At 45.1% G+C, this 20,562-nt stretch overlaps 1 protein-coding gene across 1 annotated transcript in view; it reads left to right on the forward strand.

Annotated features, from left to right (window-relative positions):
- Positions 1 to 20,562, forward strand: part of RGS3 (regulator of G protein signaling 3) — a gene marked incomplete at its 5' end in the record, with an annotated part of 163,344 nt that overhangs the window by 17,713 nt on the left and 125,069 nt on the right. The window contains 9 exons of the mRNA XM_080819968.1: positions 4,002 to 4,102; positions 5,774 to 5,840; positions 6,566 to 6,720; positions 7,864 to 8,014; positions 8,380 to 8,440; positions 8,727 to 8,797; positions 9,023 to 9,110; positions 10,653 to 10,732; positions 11,416 to 11,473. Of these exons, the coding sequence (XP_080676094.1) occupies positions 4,002 to 4,102; positions 5,774 to 5,840; positions 6,566 to 6,720; positions 7,864 to 8,014; positions 8,380 to 8,440; positions 8,727 to 8,797; positions 9,023 to 9,110; positions 10,653 to 10,732; positions 11,416 to 11,473 (832 nt within the window). The remainder of the gene's footprint in view (positions 1 to 4,001; positions 4,103 to 5,773; positions 5,841 to 6,565; positions 6,721 to 7,863; positions 8,015 to 8,379; positions 8,441 to 8,726; positions 8,798 to 9,022; positions 9,111 to 10,652; positions 10,733 to 11,415; positions 11,474 to 20,562) is intronic.

Here is a 20,562-nt window from a genome sequence, read left to right on the forward strand (position 1 = left end):
AGGTCATCTGAGCATGGTGTCCACACACACTAATTTCTTATCCTTTATTTTTAGGTATAAAACTATTTGTAAGCTCTTGAAGGCAGAAGCAGTGGTTTCCTTTTGAATCTCCTACCAAGCCTAGGCATCCAGTTAGAGCACGTTGATATGGGAAGCTAAGGGACAGAGATCTGCAGAAAACTTAGACTTGAAACATTTGGAACTCACGTGGTTTGGAAGCATGACACACCTAGGAGCCCTTGTACCAGATCCTTTTCTCCCATTTGATGTAAACAGCCTTTGGTGGTTTCCGCTAGGCTAAAGACTACTTTCTGGTTCTCTAGGACTTGAACCTTGGGAAGAAGGTGGCTTCTCCCAGTCAGGACCTGTGAAGGCAAAGACCATGACCTCACTCGTGTCATCACTCACTGAATTCACAAATGTGTCTTGGTGGGGACCACTTTGCTGGGCTCTGTGGTAAACAGATTATAGTCTTTACCCCCAAAGGGCTTTCAGCCTTGCTGGGGAGACCAAGAACTGTCCCATGTGATGAGCGTGGAGAGAGGGGGCCCCTCTGGGTGTGTGGAGTCCTCACCCAGGTCACTGTCCTGTGTGCAGGTGGCACATGAACCTGTATACTGAAGTGGGAGCAGTCTGGTGAAGGGGGGCTTGCAGGTGGGAGGTGGCTGTGAGGAGAGTTCTAGACTACCAAAAGAGCATATGCCGAGGCCTGGAGGAAAGAGGAAGTTCTTTAGGTGCCAGGAGAAGGGTTCCTTGTGCGTGGAACATAGAGCAGGAACGGGAGAGTGGTGAGAGCTGCGGCTGGGGAGCTGGCGTAAAAAGCAGTGGCCTGTAGCACATAAATCAGGCTAAGGAGTTGGATCTTTATCTTATACTTCTTTGCTAAATTTATTTATTCCTACACTTAATACGGTTTTTAAAAAATAAATATAATAGCAAGTGATATGAAATGTAAGGGGACAGTTTTTTTTTTCATAATGTAAAATTTACCATTTTCATTGTTTTTAAGGACACTGTTCTGGGGCATTAAACACATTACAGTGTTGTGCAACCATCACCACCATCCATTTCCCGAACTTCTTCATCAGTTCAAACAGGAACTCCATATCCATTGAACAGTGACTCCCCATTCCCTCCTCCCTCCAGCTCCTGTTAATGTCTCTTCTGCTTTCTATCTGTATGAATTTGCCCATTCTAGGTAACTCCTGTAAGCGGAATCATACAATAGTTATCCTTTTGTGTCTAACTAGCTTATTTCACTTAACAGAATGGCTTCAAGTTTCATCTGTGTTGGAGCATATATCAGAATTAAATTCCTTATTAAGGCTGAAAAATATTCCATTATATGTAAATACTATGTTTTGTTTATTTATTTATATTTATTTATTTATTTTAAAAGATTTTATTTATTTATTTGACAGATAGAAATCACAAGTAGGCAGAGAGGCAGGTGGGGGGGGCGCGGAAGCAGGCTCCCCGCTGAGCAGAGAGCCTGATGTGGGCCTTGATCCCAGGACCCCAGGATCATGACCTGAGCTGAAGGCAGAGGCTTTAACCCACCGAGCCACCTAGGCACCCCTGTTTGGTTTATTTAACATGCTCTGCACGTCTATAGCAAAGGTACTCAGTTAGCTTGTCTTGGTGGTGACATATCTGTCTGTAGTTGGAGAGAGAGAGGCACAGGCCCTGCATTCAGGTTGATGCAACAAATAGTTGTCAAGTGTTTGCAGTGTGCAATGTCTGTTTGGGAGCTATTCCAGAACAAACAGACAGAACTTAAGCAAATGGGGAGATCCTACATTCATTCAGAAAGTATTAAGCCCCAGGCTTTCTGTGGATAAGCAGAAGGCTTTTCCTCATAGCAATAACTGCCATCCCCATAGCTCTTTTGTGTCTCAGTGTCATGTTCGGAAACTCATTTTTTAGGCCTCGGAAGAACTTACCTGACAAAGATTTAATCGACCGTCCCGATAGATCTCCTAAAGTAAATCACAGATTAAAAAAGGTACTTCTTCAGTATTTCCACTTTACTGATGGGAATAAAACAGTTGCCTCTGTTTAACATTCAGGATGACTATAATCTGAATAAGGATAATGGTAACTCTCTAACATTGGGCCCTTAAGTGTATGCTAGGCTCTGTCCTAATATCTTTACATGCTATACTGTATCCAGAAATCCCAGATACCAGTGGGATTGATGTGTGCCTGTTTGGCATAGGTTAAGCCTTTTTTGTCTGTATTCCGCATACAGCATGTTCAGCTGCTAAGTAAACCCTGTTATCATATGGGGAAATTAGAATGCTGGAATGTAACACCGAAAGTGGGCCTTCAGGTCATCTACTCTGATGACTGTCAATCTTTTTAGTTATGATCTAAAGTAAGAAATACATTTTACAACAAAATAGCATAGAACAATCTTTATCCTAATTACGAGTAATGCACTGTGATATTTTCTGTCCTATTCTATTTTGCCTTTTTTTTTTTAAGGACAGAGAGAGTGTGTGCATGTGAGCAGGGGAGGGACAGAGGGAGAGGGAGAAAGAATCCTAAGAAGGTTCCACACTCAGCATGGTGCGGGGCTTGATCTGATGACCCTGAGATTATGACTTGAGCCAAAATCAAGAGTCAGACACTTAACCGCCTGAGCCACCCAGGCGCCCCTCTGTTCTACGTCTAAGCAACGTAGGCTACAGTTCACAAAATTTGATTCCATGACCTATGAATTTGTTGGAGTTGCAACTGAAGAACATTACTGTGGTCTGTCTCATAGGTCTTGCAGTTGACAAAACTGAGGCCCGGATAGAGAATTGATTTGCTAAAGCACATAGCTAGTTAGAGGCCAAGCTAAGTTAGAGTTTAGGAAGAAAAACCCTTCCACTTATCTACAATAAAGAGAGATGTACTCTTCTTTGCAGTCTTACGGATGCCTTTTATTTGTTTCAAGAGATACTTCACCTTTCACTGTCACCTGGTGGAGAGTGTAAGGGACACAGAGAGAGGGTAGATGTGTCTGAATGGATGAATGAATGAATCACTCTCCTCTTTGGCCTCTTTAGAATAAGCGGTTAGATTAAATTCATTTTAAGATCATTATTTGAATGCATATGGCTCAAAATTCAAAAAGCATAAAAGGGTTTACAGTTCAAAGAAGTCTCCCCTATTTCCTCCAAGCCAACCAGTTCCTTTTCATAGGGACAACCCTATTTTTAAAAAAATATATTTATCTATCGGGGGAGGGGAGTGAGCATGCAAGCACGGGGGAAGGGCAGAGGGAGAGGGAGAGAGAGAAAGAATCTCAAACAGACTTCCCACTGAGCTCGGGAACTCGGAGCCTGAAGCGGGGCTGAATCCCAGAACCCTGAGATCATGACTTGAGCCAAAATCAAGATTTGACCACTTAACTGACTGAGCCACTCAAGTGCCCCACAACCCTATTTTTATTAATTTTTTCCCCTTCCCTATATCCTGCCATGGGTAGGGACTAGATAATTTATAAGGTTTCCTTGAGCACCACTGTTCTGATATCTTAAATGACTGAGCATGAGAAGTGTTGTGAATTTACCTTTCATGTAGACGCCTATAATTGTAGACAGTCTGTAAAAGCAGAAAACTTGCTTCTGTCCCTGCCAATTCCCTCCCTGTTCCCAAATTGTATTGTGTTATCTGCATGGGATCTAAGTGTTTGGAGTGGAGGAGGCAGATTGAGTAGTGTTCCCTTGGGTAAAGCCCAAGCTCCCCTCTAGGGCATGGGGTAGGGAGTCGCTCAATGCTGCCCTAATGTCACAGGGAGGCAGGGGACACTATTCTCTTAAAATGCTCCCTCTTGCAGAGTACCTCTCGGTGTCTGATTTCTTGGGGAGTTGTTATAAAGACAATCTGGGGATGAGAAATGTCCTTTTGTCTTTTTCATTAGCGTGATAATTCAGTTCTTAGGCCCGTTCTGAATACCATCAGGAGCCAGTACCTTCAAGCCATACATAGGCTTTCCATCTTTCTCTTAGCTTTCAGTGCTGAATTTGAATGAGACACAACTTCCCAGCCCTCAAGATGTTAGAAATATGGTTGTAATCTGGATCCCAGAACAACGAGAGAGGCATGTGAGGTGAGTATTGTGTCCAGAACTTGGGGGTCTTCCACCCTTGCCTTCTGCAAGTCCCTCCTGCCCTGTGTGGGTGTCCCATTTGTGATCTCCTTTTTAGCCGCCTCATTGCAAGTAATAAGAGGTCAACTAGAGAAGAAGGTCATGGTCTCTTATACTTGCCTCTTGCTCCGCTGGGGTTCAAGTTAATGCACTTTGTGCTTCCTGCGGCGGGGCTTCTCCACGTCAAATCCTCCATGGCAGGAAACAGCATGCGAGGTAGTGCCTGTGTATTTGTGAGCTCTAAGAAACAGAGGCTTCCTACCAGTCTCTCTGTTTGTCTGTCTGTCTTTCAGATTTTATTTTTTTGAGAGAGAGATTGAGATAGCGAGAGAGAGGGCACAAGCAGTGAAGAGGGACAGAGGCAGAGGGAGAAGCAGACTCTCCTGAGCAGGGAGCCCCATGTGGGACTCGATCCCAGGCCCCTGAGATCATGACCTGAGCTGAAGGCAGACACTTAACATACTGAGCTACCCAGGCGCCCCTTTCAGTTTCTCTTATTAGTCATCCCCAGCTTGTGAAAACATTTTCAGTGAAGTACTTGAATCTCCGGTCTCAGCCCCAAGGCCTAGAACAGTGGCACAAGATGAACGGCGTGTAGAACTTGTGCACAAAGCAGGAGGAGCATTTGGTGAGGGCCCAGAGGCTCGCTCCTACTGAGAACCACTGGAAGAAAGCGTTTGGTTTTTCTTCCGTGAATGCTGAGGCTTTTGGACTCTTGTTAAGTGATTATGTAGATATGATGTGATTTGAGAATTTCTTATTTTATTTATTTATAAGATTTTATTTATTCATTCATGAGAGAGAGAGAGAGAGAGAGAAAGAGAGGCAGAAGCAGAGGGAGAAGCAGGCTCCCTGAGGGGCAGGGAGCCTGATGGCAGGACTCTGGGATCATGACTCAAGCTGAAGGCAGACACTTAACTATCTGAGCCACCCGGGCTCCCCCTTATTTTATTTTTTAATGATCCTGCCAGTGCTTCTACATATATGCATTGTGTGTACACATATGATATAAACCAAAAAACTCCTAAAGGTTTACTTCCTTTCATGTAAAAAAAAAAAAGCCTAGACGTGGGTGGGTCACGGCTAGCACCTCAGCTCCACAAGGTCATCAGAAACCAGAACTCTTTCTGGCTCTCTGGTCATCATCCTTAGCCTATGGCTTTCATTTTCTATGGTGTCTCATGGGGGCTTTGAAGGTCTAAGTGGACAGCTAGAGCTCCAGCCCTCTTACCCGGGAAGATGACAGAGCAAAAAAATACTTGAGCACCTCCTCTGGGCTAAGCTGTGAGAATCTAGTGAAGAATCAAACAGACTTGCTCCCTGTCGTAGAGTGTGTGGGGGGATCCAGGCCTTACAAACATCACCACATGGAAGTATATAATTACTAATTTGGATTAATGCTGTGAAAACAAGTTACTGGACTTTAGGAGAGAATGGCAGGGAACCTCATGTAGATGTGAGGTTAGGTCTTGTTTCTCACAGCTTCTGGACAGGTGGTTCCTCCAGGCTTCCAAACAGCCATCTTTGACCACTGAAGAGAGGAAAGACATCTCCATGGTCATCATTCACAAATATCCTCGGTGCTTCTATGTTAGATGTCTGGGAATAAGTTGTGGTTGTTCTTGTTTCAAGTCCAGCTGAGAAGAAGCATGTTCTTCCCAGCCAGGACTGGATGAAGAGGAGAATGATACCTACAATGGTAAGTTCCATGTTTTGGTCAAACCTTTATGAGATTACTCTGTAGAATTTTGTTTTGCTTTTCCTTTCAGGTACCTTCCCCCATTCTTTTTAAATGAATAAAATTTGCAAGAGAAACCCCTTTTAAGGAATTACCAAAACATTTTCTATCCAGGGTCTCTCTTCCCTACTTCCTCCCTGTAGAAAAGTTAGGAGGAAGCCCTTGGATATTCAGGAGGAATTTTTGTCAAATTTAAGACACATTCCCCGTGTGATAGAAAGAGAGCTTCAGTGGACAAGGTTTATAGTGGACTTGGGTTTCTCATTCTCCTGCCACCATTTATGGGTAAATGTCACCTTGGGTAAATCACAGAGCTTGGAGGTTGCTACATCCATGAGAGGAGTGTCTTGGTCCCCTTGTTCATTGCTGAATCCCCAGTGCTAGCTCTATGCCTGGCACATAGTTGGCCAACAAATATTTGTTCAGTTTGCTCAGTGAATGAATTAATAATCTTTTTGGAAAAAAAACCCCAAAGAATGAATGCCTGTATGATCTGAATTCAACCATGGAGTGGGGAGCCAGAGAGGGAAAATATGGTGGCCTTCTTAGTGCAAAGGAGGGGTTGCTGCTGGAGTGGGTCTGGAAACAGGGAGTTTGGCCTGCCAGGGTTATGTTTGGGAAGCTGGGATGTTGATGGGAAGGAGTGGCACTGAAGAGAGTGCTACTTCTCCATTGTTCCTTTCTAGAAAGATAGTTGGCTCTTCAGAAAGCAGAAAACAGAGACACAGTTGGGGCCTCCAGGGATGATTGTGCCTCCCCCCTCACCCATACAATTTCTTGAGCAACAGTCTGTGCCTTTCTGGAATCAATTTGACATGTTACCTCAGGATCTACTGAAGGAGTACGTATCATGTAAGCCAGTGGGAGAGTCAGGGTACCTGCTCTTCTCTGAAGCAGAGAAGCCACTAAGTAGCATGCTCTTTCTGAGGACGGAGGGGAGAAAAACTGCCCCCCCCCCCGCTTGTTCAGTGCAGTCTTAGACTTACCAATGTACAGTGGTGACAGTAATCACTGCCATTTACCAAGTGCTTATCACGTGCCAGGCCCTGCACTATAGAAACACATTACATCTGTTCTCTTACTTGAACCTCCAGTAGCCGCTATTCCTCTCTTCTTCTCCTTTTTATTTTTTTTTTAAGATTTTATTTATTTATTTGACAGAGAAGGAGTTCACAAGCAGGCAGAGAAGCAGGCAGAGAGAGAGGGGGAAGCAGGCTCCCTTCTGAGCAGAGAGCCTGATGTGGGACTTGATCCCAGACCCTGGGATCACGACCTGAGTCGAAGACAGAGGCTTAACCCACTGAGCCACCCAGATGCCCCTCCTTCTTCTTTTTAAAGTGAGCTCTATGCTCAACATGGGGCTCGAACTCACGACTCTGATATCTAGAGTTGCATACTCCACTGATTGAGCCAGCTAGGCACCCCCACGCTCTTCTTTTTTAAGTGAGTTTTGGATAATTGGGAGGCAGGAGGGAAGTGTGGCTTGGGGGGTTCCTGGGTGGTGCAGTCAGTTAAGCATCTGCCTTGGACTCAGGTCATGATCCCAGAGTACTGGGATCGAGCCCCGCATCGGGCTCCCTGCTCAGCAGGGAGCCTGCTTCTCCCTCTCCCTTCTGCCCCTCCCCCTGTTTGTGCTCTCTTTCTCCCTCTCTGTCAAATAAATAAATAAAATCTTTAAAAAAAGAAAAAGAGGAAATGTGGCTTGGAGTGAGATAGCCTTTGGACTTCTCATTGAAGCTTCCTGGTTTTGTGCATTTTGATAATCTAGCATCTTTAATGCTTTAATGCACTGTTTGCAAAATGAGGATAAGAACACCTGTCCTCAGCGAATTGAAAGCTGTTACCCAATGAGCACCTGTTGGCATAGGCCTTTTCAGGCCCAGAGTGGAAATTTATTCAAATTTGGAGCCCTTTTCATCCCTTTTTCTTTAGCCATGCTCTCCAGGAGGAACTGTTGCTGACTGGCTGTCTCTGTCCCCTTCAGCCTCTTGCCTAATGAGGGGAAGACCATGCCTTCTCTGGAGATGAGGACACAGTTGGCCATGATGAAGAAGAAAGCTCCCCTAGAAAAGAGTCGACCCGACAATGCCATTTCTGCTAAGATGTTCTTAACCGTACACCGCCTCACGCTGCAGGTGAGAGCTAGGGAGCCTCAGAGAAAGGTCTAGATGTTACTCCAAACTCAATTCTCTTCGAGGCTGGAGGGGTTAACCCTTTCTTCTTTATCTCTATCCTTCCATGCTGGACCCATGCCCCACAGAAGGGCTGGGCTATATGTAGGTGAAAGCAAACATGCAGGGAGAGGTTTGAGGAATGTTTTCTTTCTCCTGCACTCTGTTCCCTGCACCGTTTCCTCTCTCCAGAGCCCCTGCTATAAGGCTGCATGCACCTGGTTCTCAGACAGTGCTGGTTGGCTACATGGATACCTGCATTTGAGGGATATGTTTTGGGAAAAGGAAACACCTTTAGTAGAGCTTTTCTTCTTTTTTTCCCCTTCCAGAGACCAGCATTGAGATATCCTAAACATTCAAAGAAATTATATCACAACCTGAACACAGAAGGTAGGTCTTCTGGTGCTGCCAGGTCCTCAGCTACTGTCCCGTCAGCCCGCAGTTCTCATACTTGGTGTGGGTCTCAGTTTGTTATGTCTGTGGCCAGTGTCATACAGGCTCCGGTGCAGGACTCGGGAAACCACGGTTTCAAGAGGCAGCCCCGCTCCCCCACCACAGATAGCTTGGTTCTGTCAGAGAGGGTGTCACCACTGTGGAGCAGGGCCCAGCAAGCAGTCCCTGGGGAAGGTAGGCGCTGTCAGGGAGAAGAGGACCGAGCCAGTGCTCTGGTCACCAGGTCACAAGAAGCAGCAGCAGTGGCAGCAGAAGCAGCAGCAGAGGAAGGTGAAAACCCCGCCGAAGAGACAGGTAGAGAGGCCATGAGGGAGGCTGGAGGACCGGCTGGGAAGGGGCCAGGGGGCGCAGCCTGAATGGGAAGGGGTGGATGAGGCGCGAGTCTCCCGGTTCTCCGCCTGGTTCTAGATCTAGAGTTCCTGTCTGCTTAAAGACACTAACTTCCTTCTTTTAGACTCTTTGAAATGTTTTCTTCACTTCCGAATATCCTAATTCAGTTCCTTCTCATGTGGGTTTCAGGAGGCTAAAAAGAAATCCAAGAGTGATCTGGGGACTCAGGACATTTTGCATAAACGTTCTGGTGCCGTGGCGTATGGCCCACGCTATGGTAAGGAGAATATGGGCTTGGGAAGGACGGGATCTCAGGATGTAGCTGAAGGCAGGAAAAGCTGGACACGTCCGTCATTTTGGGACCTGCCTTCATCAAGCATTCAGAATTCTTCTCGGAATGTTCTGGCTTGCCTGGGCTACCATGCATCATCCTTCCATCAAACATTTACTAAGGAAGCAAGCTGGGTCAGATGTCTGCTTCATGTGGGCATTCGAGAGATGACCGTGAGCATGAGTCAGAGTCATTTTTCCTCAGGTCTTCCTTTAGGAAAGGCAGAGTAATTGAGAATGAAGAGCAAGCAATGAGGCGGAAAAGAGTCCAGCCCCCCCACCCCCACCCCAGCCACAAGTTAGTCCCTGGGGGCTCGGGTTGAGATCAGCACAGTATCTAGATCCCTCCTGGAGGCAGGAGGCTAATTCTTGACAGGCAATCCTTTTCCTCTGGTGTTCATGCTGAAGACCAGAATAGGTAGCTCCCCTTTTTGGAATCTTTATCACGTGTCTGAACTGAAGGATATACTTATTCTGGTCCCTCTGATGATGCTCAGGTTTTGTTTTTTTTGTGTGTGTGTGTTTTTAAGATTTTATTTATTTGTCAGAGAGAGAGAGAGAGAGAGAGAGAGAGCGAGCGCACAAGCAGGGGGAGCAGCAGGCAGAGGGAGAAGCAGGCTTCCTGGTGAGCAAGGACCCCGATGCAGGACTCAATCCCAGGACCCTGGAATCATGACCTGAGCCGAAGGCAGACGCTTCACTGACTGAGTCACCCAGGTGTCCACGATGTTGCTCAATTTGAGTGCAGAAAAAAAAGAAAGAAAGGTGGGAGGGGGAGAAAGAATCCCCCTAAACCTTAGGAGTTTCTTTGGCTCTACTCAGAGTGGACTTTGCTTACTGCTTCCTCATCAGATTTTATTGATTTATTTGAGAGCAAGAGAGAGAGCACAAGAGATCCCAGGATGCTGGATCATGACCTGAGCCAAAGACAGACTCTTAACTGCCTGAGCCACCCAGGTGCCCCGGAAAGATGTTCATTTAGAGAAAGGGAATTGAGAAAGGAGAGGATGAATGCATTTAGGGATTAGTTGGGGAAACAGCAGATGCAGAAGAATCAGAGAACCAGAGCTTTTGGAAGGAAGGGGTTTCATTTTCAGAAGCCAGTATGGGGACATTCAGGTTGGTTCCAGAAGGTAAGAGAAGTCTTCATTAACTGAAAACGTAGGGTCAGGATTTCTTTTGCTTCTCTGATGTACAGATATCTGCCCCTTCAGTTTCTTGGAGGAATCCTAAGTCATTTTTGTTTTTTCCTAAGTGTTTTAACATACACTTGACCTTAATCTCTAATTCTGTGATACATGTGGTCACAGTCCCAGGTGAACAGAGTCACCAAGAGAACTCAGAGGCCCAACTGCCTTTCACCTCCTCTAACCTGTCTCGTCCTGGATGTGGAGTCACTTGTAGGCTAGGGCTCAACTAGAAGCCCAAAGGTGGGATATGAAGTACCAGTAAGAAGAGAATTGAATTGAATTGACTTTGTGCTCACTAGGTCACAGAACTCTACCAAGCCAGGAAAGTGACAAAAAGCAGCCACAGCCGACAAAGTCAGAAGGACCCACCTTGAGAAAGGTAAGAGCACCGGAGCCATTCCGAATGGTTTCAGTTCCCTGTTACTGTATAACACACCACCTCAAAGCTGACACCGCTATGGCGGGTCGTTCTTTGGATTCTGAAGAGTGAGTGGCCAGATTTTCTGGTGTTGCTTGATGTCACTCATGCAGCTGCCTTCAGCTGGCTTCTGGGGGTGGGGGGCTGTTAGCCAAATTGTCTGAGTTCTCTTTCCTGAGGTCTCTTTGTTGTGCCTCACTTGGGGTTCTTGACAGTGTGGTAATCTCGTGGAAGCACTTCCTTGAGAGAGAGGGCTGGAACTGAAACAATGTCATTTCTGCCACATTATATTGTTAAAAAAATCCCAAGTCCAGCCCAGACTCAGGAGGAGAGAAAACAGACTCCATCTCTCGGTGGGAGGAGCAGCACATGCATTCAGGACTGAGAAGAATTGTTGGTGGCCACATCTGGAGGCCATCTACCTTCAGTTGACAGCTGGGAATGGGGGAAAGTGGGTTCTGGCTTTGTCTGGTCAGCCTGGAGGACAAAGAATCTGTGATACAGCCTTCTCTCTTTAGTCTTAGAAGGTAGCGTTTTGTCCTGTCGTAGATGTTAATTTTTCTAAGAGAAGCATCTCTTAGAAAATCTTTTCTTTCTTAAAGTCTTGATTCAAGTTTCCTTACACTTATTCCATTGGATTTCAGGATTCCACAAAGAGGCCACAGATGGAATACTTGGAGAATCATCTGGATTCCTTCGCCGGTAAGGACGATGAGTTACTAGGCTGGAGGAACCTCAGTAAGTCACTCAGGCCAGGGAGAGCTGAACCTGTGTTGACAAGGATGGTTCACCTCCCTGGACACCATAGTTCTCAACCCTCAGAAGGGTCCTAAAGACACGCAGCCCTTCCTTCTCTGTCCTCCATTTGTCGTGGTTGGGAGAGGGCTGCAGGTGCAGTTAATGGCTGGATCTTCTTTTAGATCCCGAGTTATCCAAGACAGAACCCTCTAACAAGGACATCAGCGCTCAGGAGTGGGTTGCACTGGAATCCCAAGACAGGAGCTCAGAGGACCTCTCAGACGATACATCTAGAAGGTGGAACCCTGAGCTCAAGCTCCTGAGGATTCTCCAGGCCACTGATAATGAGGATGAGGAGGACCAGCTCTCCGAGTCACAGAGTGAAGAGTCTTTCTAGACCTCAGAGGACAACTTTATTCCAGAGAAAGATGCTTGAAATCCTGGGAACAGAGACCTTGGACATATAGACAGAAAGGAGAGGGGACTTCTGCTTCTGGGAGCCTTCACGACGGCCTCACTGTAGGGACTCTGCTTTCTTCATTCACTTCTCCTTACCTCTAAAATCAGTGAGGGAGAAAAAACCTCCCCCTTTTTAAACTGAGGTGGTTTCTCTTTCGTTAGGGACAGAATAATTTTAGTGATTAAACACCACTGCTTAAGGAAAAGACTCATTCTGTTCCTGGGAGGATGGGAGAGAGATTTCTGCAGATGTGTTTTCTGGGTCACTTTTATCTCCCCTCTGAAGCTCTGAAAGGTTTCCAGTCATAGGAAGATGAGTTTTGGGACATCTGGCTGGCTCCTTCCATAGGGCATGCAGCTCTTGATCTCGAGGTTGTGAGTTCAGGCCTCACGTTCTGCATAGGGATTACTGGAAAAAAAAAAAAAAAAAAAGAGATGAGTTTGTCCTGTGGGAACCCGTACTGTGTTCCTAGCTTTTTCTCTCATTCTCTGGAAATGGCTTTTCTCGGGGTTGGCACCCAATAATCATTATCAAATAGTATTTGTGTTAGCCCGAAAGAGTCTGAAGCTCCAGCTTCTACATTACTGAGTCTGTGGGAATGTTTCAGTGATGCTCGTATAGACTCAACATTTCAGAGTCTCAGGGGACCTTGGATTTGCTTTTTGTTTTTTATTTTTTTTTAGATTTATTTATTTATTTGACATAGAGAAAGATCACAAGTAGGCAGAGAGGCAGGCAGAGAGAAGGGGAAGCAGGCTCCCTGCTGAGCAGAGAGCCTGATTCGGGGCTTGATCCCAGGACCCTGAGACCATGACTCGAGCCGAAGGCAGAGGCTCAACCCACTGAGCCACCCAGGCGCCCCTGGATCTGGTTTTTGGAAAGATTTTTTTTTTTTCCATGTTTCTGTCCTTGAAGTTTTTAATATAGAAAAAATGTTCAAAATTACCTAAAAGTTAAGAGAATAATATAGTGGAACTCTCACGTACCCAGTAGGTTAGATGCAGGCAATGAAGGCCCTTGACCCTGGCCCATGGCCCATGAGCTGTCAAGGCAGCTGGAGCCCATTATTCTCACCAGCTCTGGATGCAGGGTCGAGTCTCCTTCCCATAAGTGGGAGCTGGCTGGAAGAAGAGAGCCCTGACCACCAGTGGTACTCACTAGCCCTTAGCCTCAGCCACCAGTAGCTGCCGGCAGGATGAGAAATGTTGATATCCTGTCCCTCCTGGGAAGACCAGCCCTCTGCCTTGGAGCTGGGGGAGAGAGCCCTGTGTTCTTGGGCAGCAGCGCTCTGGAGTAGTTTCTGTCTCGCTGAAATTGGGGTGGGGACAGGGAGAGCATGGCTCTCTAGGGTCACATAGCATAGACTCAGTTCCTACCGAACTTTTGTAGATTTTCTTAAACAATTTGCTGTGTGCTCTTAGGGCCATTTTCAGAGGCATTAACATATTTTTAAAATAATTTTCACCTGTTTCACTGAATAGCAGTCCGTGAATTTCTCACACTCTTATGATGGAAGTGGAACTCAGGATTGGGCCTGACATCTTTTTTTTTTTTTTTTTTTTTGGGTTAAGATTTATCTGTTCATTTTAGAGGGAGAGCACACAAGCAGGGGGGAGGGGCAGAAGGAGAGGGAGAGAATCCCAAGCTGACTTCTGGCTGAGCTTGGAGCACGGGACTCAATCTCACCACCCTGAGATCATGACCTGAGCCAAAATCAAGGTCGGCTGGTCAACCAACTGAGCCACCTAGGTGCCCCTCCCCATGATATTTTTTTATAAGACAAACTTATCCCTCATCAGTTATTTGGTTCTGCTAAGTACAGTTTGTACAAAAGAGGCAGATTAAATGTTAACTCTTTTTTTTCCAAATGTTAACTCTTTTTTAATGTTGTCTCAAAACACACCAAATTAGAAAGCTAAAACTGCTGTCTACTCATTCCTCTCTCCCAAGCCAATCAAAATTCTATGACATCATTTGTGTTACTAGACTGAACTATACTTAGCTGAGTCTTGAGAGTGAGAGGAATCCGAGAGGTGTCACGTGGGTTGTTTTTCTGTAAAGAATTATTTCTCGATTGTGCATTACATTGTAGAATGACTTGTGTGGGTTAACCTAAAAATTACACCTTTTTTCAACTCCTTGGTCTTCTTTCAGACCTGTCCACTCAGACAAACCCGATTTCCAGTGGTCAGTAGTGAGGCTGAGGAGGGGGCTGGGCTGAGCTTTCATTTGCTTATTTTTTCTGAAGACTCAGAAGAGAAATTCTAACTATTACCAATTCAACTACGCACTTAGTTAAGCAACTCTCAGAAATTGGCACGTTCTTTTCAGTTTTGTTGGTGAGTACAAAGTTACCTTTTGAGTCATTTTTTTTTAAATTAGTGCTCTTTTTTTATTTTTAAAGATTTTATTTATTTATTTGACAGAGGTCACAAGTAGGCAGAGAGGCAGGCAGAGAGAGAGGGGGAAGCAGGCTCCCTGCTGAGCAGAGAGCCCGAGGGGGCTAGATCCCAGGACTCTGAGATCATGACCCAACCCCAGCCGAAGGCAGAGGCTTTAACCCACTGAGCCACCCAGGCGCTCCTTGAATCATTGTGAATGAGAAGATGTTTGCTCTTTGAACACTGGCCTTTGCTTCTGTTTTCAAAGGGAGGAAAACCATTTGTGGGCTGAAACCTGTTTCACCTTTCTTATACCAATCCCTCCAGTCGCAAACAGAATTTAGGGCAGTATAATCCGCATGCCACAATACAGTCTTTAAGGCAGTATATACCCACTATTTCAGTTGGTTCTCTGGCCAACTCTATAGATAAATGTGGATTGTCTCCATTTTATAGATTAGAAAACTGAGGCTCAGAATCCAGGGTTTGAGGATAACTCATTTGGGACATTGGTGAATTAGAAAAAAAAAAAAAAAAGAAAAGGCATCCTTAAAGACACTTTACTACCACCTGTTGAAAATTCTCTCAATATATAAATCTACAATGATTACATTATGAGCGGGTCCTCTAGAGTTGGTCCACAACCTTCACCACAGGACCTGGTTAAGTCATTTGCCAGAAATCAAAGGCCAGCAAGGAAAGGGGGCTGGGCTTAGAACCTGGGTCCTTGCTCCTCTCATCCACTGAACTTCGATACCTCTTTGATTCCCTCTCAGTGGAGCCTGGGACAGTGTTCATCAGAAAGGAAAGACAAGACCACGTAGAGAAGAATGAACTGAGGGGAAGGAGCACTCATGAACACTTTGAATTAGCCTCCCAATGTTCTGAGCGAAGAGGAACAGGTAACTGTTGCTAACTGCCATTTCCTCACCACCTGTGCCATGGGCATCAGGAGAAGGAAGGCCCAACAGCCAGGAAGATCTAGCTAGAATTGCTTGGAGATCCACTTTATACATTTAAGCAGACAAGAGGTCTTAAGACGTAGCTAGTTTGAAGATTGTCCTAGGATCCTTATAAAAAGCTCTGGCTTCTTTTCTTTTCTCTCGTTCTTTGTGATTCTTACTAAAGGTAGGAGGTCACTTTGTTTGGATCACCATGTTTTGTGAGCACACTTCCCAATGATACCTGGCTTGGTTTGACCTGTGCGTGAAAGCAGAGTCAAGGAAAGAGTCCTCAGACAGTTTGTGTCCACAGTCTCCTCCCTGTAGGGTCAGCGATTCCTTTGTTTTGGTATCAGTCCTGACATCTGGGGTAACAGACTCTGTTCTTCCTTGTTTCTGGGTTACAGTTAGCTCCCTTTGACGAGTTGGAGTCTGGATTTCAGCCAGGGTAGCAGTGACTCTTAAAAAAAAATCCATTATTCGAATGTGCCTCAAGGAATTGTTTGCTAAATTAAAGACAAAAACACCTCTGGCTGTTAGGTAAGAATGATTAGAGGCCCTTGGGAATCCAAGGGAATCTGGGAAAGACTTTCTGAATTGTCTCTTTTAGTTGCCAGAAAGTACCAGGGTATGAGATTATTTTGTCCTTCTGTTTATGCATTTATTTAACAAACCCTGAATACGTATTACGTGACAGCCAACCCCTAGTTATCTTGATAGAGAAACGAAAAGTTCTGGGGAGATGAAGAGTCCGGAAGATAGCTAAAAATTTTTCTGGATCACTTGGCGAAGTTGTTTGGGACCACTAGGTGGTGATATTACATTGCGAAAATGATACTCTTCCAATACTGGAGGCCTCCGGTACTTTTCTGAGGCCATGATCTACACAACCAAAGAGATTTTCCTTGTTGAGCACATGGAGAAAACCCCCCACACTTCGCCAATGAGATATATGATCCAATTTAAATGCTCTGATGAATGAATCAGTCTTTGAACACTTTAGATTGTCATTGGAAGAACTATTTCAAGGGTGTGACAAATTCCGGAACATTCCCAGAGACCCTAGGATTTGGGAAAACCAGGAGCTATTGATAATCCTGACAGTCATCTGTTGGGCAGAGACTGAGGGAGGCAGCATTTGACAGGTAGAAAAATAAAAAAAATTATCTGAGGGTCTTATGCTGTTTTGCGTCTCCTAAATTTATCTTGATCAGATTTTGCCTGTTTAAAAATTCAGGGAGGGTGAAACCAACAAATTCAGATTTTTTTTTTTAAATCTATACTATTTCTAAGGATGGCCTTGTTTTGGAAGGGATCTCCAGAGATAATTAAAACTCTCTCTCGGCCTCCGGATCAAACCCAACCCCTTTTGCCTGTCTTACAAGCCTTACAAGGTAGGTTTGAGGCCTGGGTGGGTCCTGCTTGTCTCCCCAGTCCCAGTTCTCCCCAATTCTCCCTGGTGCTGGGTGCTCTAGCCATGCTTTTTTTTCTTTAGGTTCTAACGAGTCATGTCCTCTCTTACCCTCAGGCTTAAAACAAAATTTTTTTTTCTGTACTTTAGTTTCTGTACAATTCTTTCCTGCCCCCTCTGCCTGACTACTTTCTACCCATTCTGTAGATCTCAGCTCACATGTTACTTATTTGGGGAAGCTTTTTCTGACCACCAGCAGGGTGAGGTTCTCCTCTCTACTTTTCGTCTCCTGGCCTCCGTGGAGTTCACGGCTTATCCATCGCCACCTTCCACAGCCAGACCTTGAGTTCCATGAATGGCATCTGTCTTCACTGCATATCTTCAGTATCTAGTTGAGTGCCTGGCACATTGTAAATGCTCGATAGTATATGCTCAATGAGCGAATGAATAAAAATGGTAGATGACACATCTCTTTTCTTCAGGGTACATACAATGTAGTTGTGGGAGCTGAGTTGAAGGAGCTATAGTAATGAGAAGAGAAAGGGGCACTTTAGATGCTACCATCTGAGGCTTTTAGGTTTTGGCAAGTGGAAATATTTGTGGAGGTGGCCTTTAGGTAGGTGGAGGGAAGTGATGCAGGTGAGAGAAGGCGGGGGGACAAGCAAGGACTTTCATGTTCCAGTCTGGAAAGAGGGGAATGTAGGGCTGGAGACAGCTGTGTCCCTGTTGTTCAAGGCCTTGGATGCTGGGCTGGAGAGAGTGGGCTCTGTGGGATAGCCATCCGTGGCTTTTGACTAAGGGAGTGATAGGACTAAAGCAGTGCTTTGCAAAGTGTCAGTCTGGACCACCTGGGTGGCACCATCGATTGGATACCCGACTCTTGGCTTTTGGCTTTCATTTGCAATCTTGGGGTCCTAAGATTGAGCCCCATGTCAGGCTCTGTGCTCAGCACAGAGTCTGCTTCAGATTCTCTCTCCCTCTCCCTCTGCCCCCCCTACTTGTGCACGCTCTCATGCTCTCTCTTTCTCTCTCTCTCTAAAATAAACAAATACATCTTTTTTAAAAAGGGGGAAAAAAAAAGAAACTGTTAATCTGATGACAGCAAAACACGAATTGGAGAGAGACCAGCAAGCCCGTAAGATCAGTCAGGAGGCTATCCATAGAATTCGAGATGCGGAGGTGACTAGGGCCTGGAGTGTGTAGGCGGCAGTGGAACGGAGACAAAGGGGCCTGCCCCGATGGAAAAATTAACAAGAACCTGGAAACTAGAAAGCAGGAGTGAGGGAGAGGGAGGAGCCAAGGAGTTTTCAGCCCGAGTCAGTGAGGGGCTGTCATTATCAGAAACCTGGAGGCCAAGAGGAAAAACCAGTTTAAGGAGAGATAAAAGAATTCCTCCATCAGACTTTTACAATGGAGTTATGGCTTTGTATGCTTCTCATTTATGGAATTTAAATCCATGTACAGGGCCAAAAAATGAAGCGCAAGTGGGAAGGAGTGACAGGGGAGTATAATGCAACGGGCGGGGGCTGTTCCAGCTCTGCCACTCAGGGAAAAAACAGCCCAGAGGGAGTGCGAGATGGGGAAGGCAAATTTGCCATTCCCTCTCTGATTTACAATACCTTGTGTATTTTATGGGTGACGGAGGGCTTATTTGAAGATAATTTGGTTATTCACAATTTATGCCTTGCATGTTGATTTTAGATCCAAATTTCCTGGCAAGATCACTTTTTAAACTCTGTGCCAGATGCTAGGGTAGGTAGGAGGCAGCTACTAAGAAGACATATCTCAGTCACTGTGTTAACATTGCACATGATCTAGTTGGGTAGAAAGATGTGGAAGAAGACAATGAGGGCTAAATTAGGTGAGCAGTCAGGGAGGAAGTGGGCACAGAGAGGAAGAAGAGTGTTGCTTAGTGTGGCAAAGTGGAGGTGGCCCTGGGCCTGGGGTTGGAGAAAGATCTGAGTCCTCATCAGAACAGCCTAGAGTAGCAGCAGGAGAGGAAATCTTGGAGGGAGGGAATCTAGAGGTGGGAAGGGGATTAAAGGGCATGGCTGGGGAACACACCTCCCTAGAATGCAGAAAGAGCTGTAGAATAGAGGAATTATCAGAGAAGTGGGAGGAAAACAATGGCGAGGTGGATGAGGACTGAGAGCAGGCACATGCTTTTCATAATTAGGAAGTTTCAGTAGAGTGGTAGGAGGCAGAAAATGGGGTCCAGGAGTGATCGGGACGGGAAGACATGTTCCTTCTCCCAGTTACAGCTCCAGTCAAACCCACCTGGATCTATTCCCAAGTTCCCCATGAAATTTCTCTGGAGAACATTTGGGACCTCTGTCCCTAGAGTTCTTCCCAGTATGCTCTGCTACTGTCCATGGGAAGGGTACTCCCCATCACAGGGCACTGATCCAGACGTAGGCTTTGCTCTATCCAAGCCTCCCGGTCCAGCTGAGACACAGCCCTCAGCTGTGTTTGCTGCATTTGATATTTAAACGACTCTCTGCCCTAAGTAAGATCCACACTCCCATGTGACTGCAAATGCTAGCTTGCAAATTGCTCCCCCGGAGTTGGCTTCTTGCAATTCCTTTGTCAGAATTTAGACAAGGCAGCATAAAACCATTTGTTCCAGGATGCAAGGAGCTCTGGATGTTCTGTAGTCAATGGTTCCTTATCCAAGTTATATTGTTCTTTCCAAGAGATTAAAATAGGAGGAAATGTATGGACCCACGTAGTTTACCATTTCTAGTTCTCTACATTCCTTTGTGCAGATCAAGACTTCCAGATGGTATCATTTTCCTGCTGCCTGGAAGACTAACATTTCTTGTGGTGCAGGTTTTCTCAGTGATGAATTCATTCAGCTTTGGGAAGTCTGAGAAGATCTTCCTTTTCACCTTTGTTTTTTTAAAAGGTATTTTTGCTGGGTAAAATAGGTTGGCAGTTTTTTTTTTTTTCTTTCAATAAAGGTGCTGCTTCACTGTCTTCTGGTGTGTGTTTCTGATGAGAAGGCTAATATCATCTTTGTTCTTCTGTAGGTAATTTTTTTTTTTTCTGGCTGCTTTCCAGACTCACTTTATTACTGGTTTTAGGCAATTTGATCATGATGTGCTTTGGTGTAGGTTTCTTCATATTTCTTTCACTTGGAATTCATTGGGCTTTGTAGATTTGTGGGTTTGAAATGTTCATCAGATTTGGGAAATTTTTACCCATGATTTTCTCAAATATATTTCTGGGCCCTGTCTTCTTCAGGGATTCCAATTATATATGTATCAGGGTGCTGGAAGTTGTCCTGTGGCTCAGTAATGCTCTTTGTGTTTATTTTGGGGGGGGGTCCCTTTTCTCCAGATGTTTTATTTTGGATGGTTTCTATTGCTCTATTTTCAAGTTCACTAATCTTTCTTTTCCCTAAAGTGTCTAATCTGCTATTACCCTATCCTGTGTATTTTTGCCTCTCAGACATCATATTTTTCAACTCCAGATGTTTGATTTGGGCTTTTTTATATTTTATATGTTTCAACATGCTTTTAAGGTGCTCCTTAGACATAAAAACAGAGTTGTAATAACCATTATAATGTACTGGTCTACTGATTCTATCATCTGTGTCATTCCTGGTTTGGTTTCTATTGCTTGATTTTTCTTCTTAGTATGAGCCACATTTTCCTGCTTCTTTGCATGCTTTGTAAGTTTTTATTGGATACCAGATATTGTGAATTTTACCTCATTGGTTGTTGGGTATTTTTGTATTCCTCTAAATATTCCTCAGCTTGTTATGTTACTTAGAAACATTTTGATCCTTTGGGGGTCTTTCTTTTAAGCTTTTTCGGATAGGACCAGAGTGTTATTCAGTCCAGGGCTAAGTACTCCCC

This window comes from Martes martes (assembly GCF_963455335.1).
Source record: "Martes martes genome assembly, chromosome: 12".
Taxonomy (NCBI): domain Eukaryota; kingdom Metazoa; phylum Chordata; class Mammalia; order Carnivora; family Mustelidae; genus Martes; species Martes martes.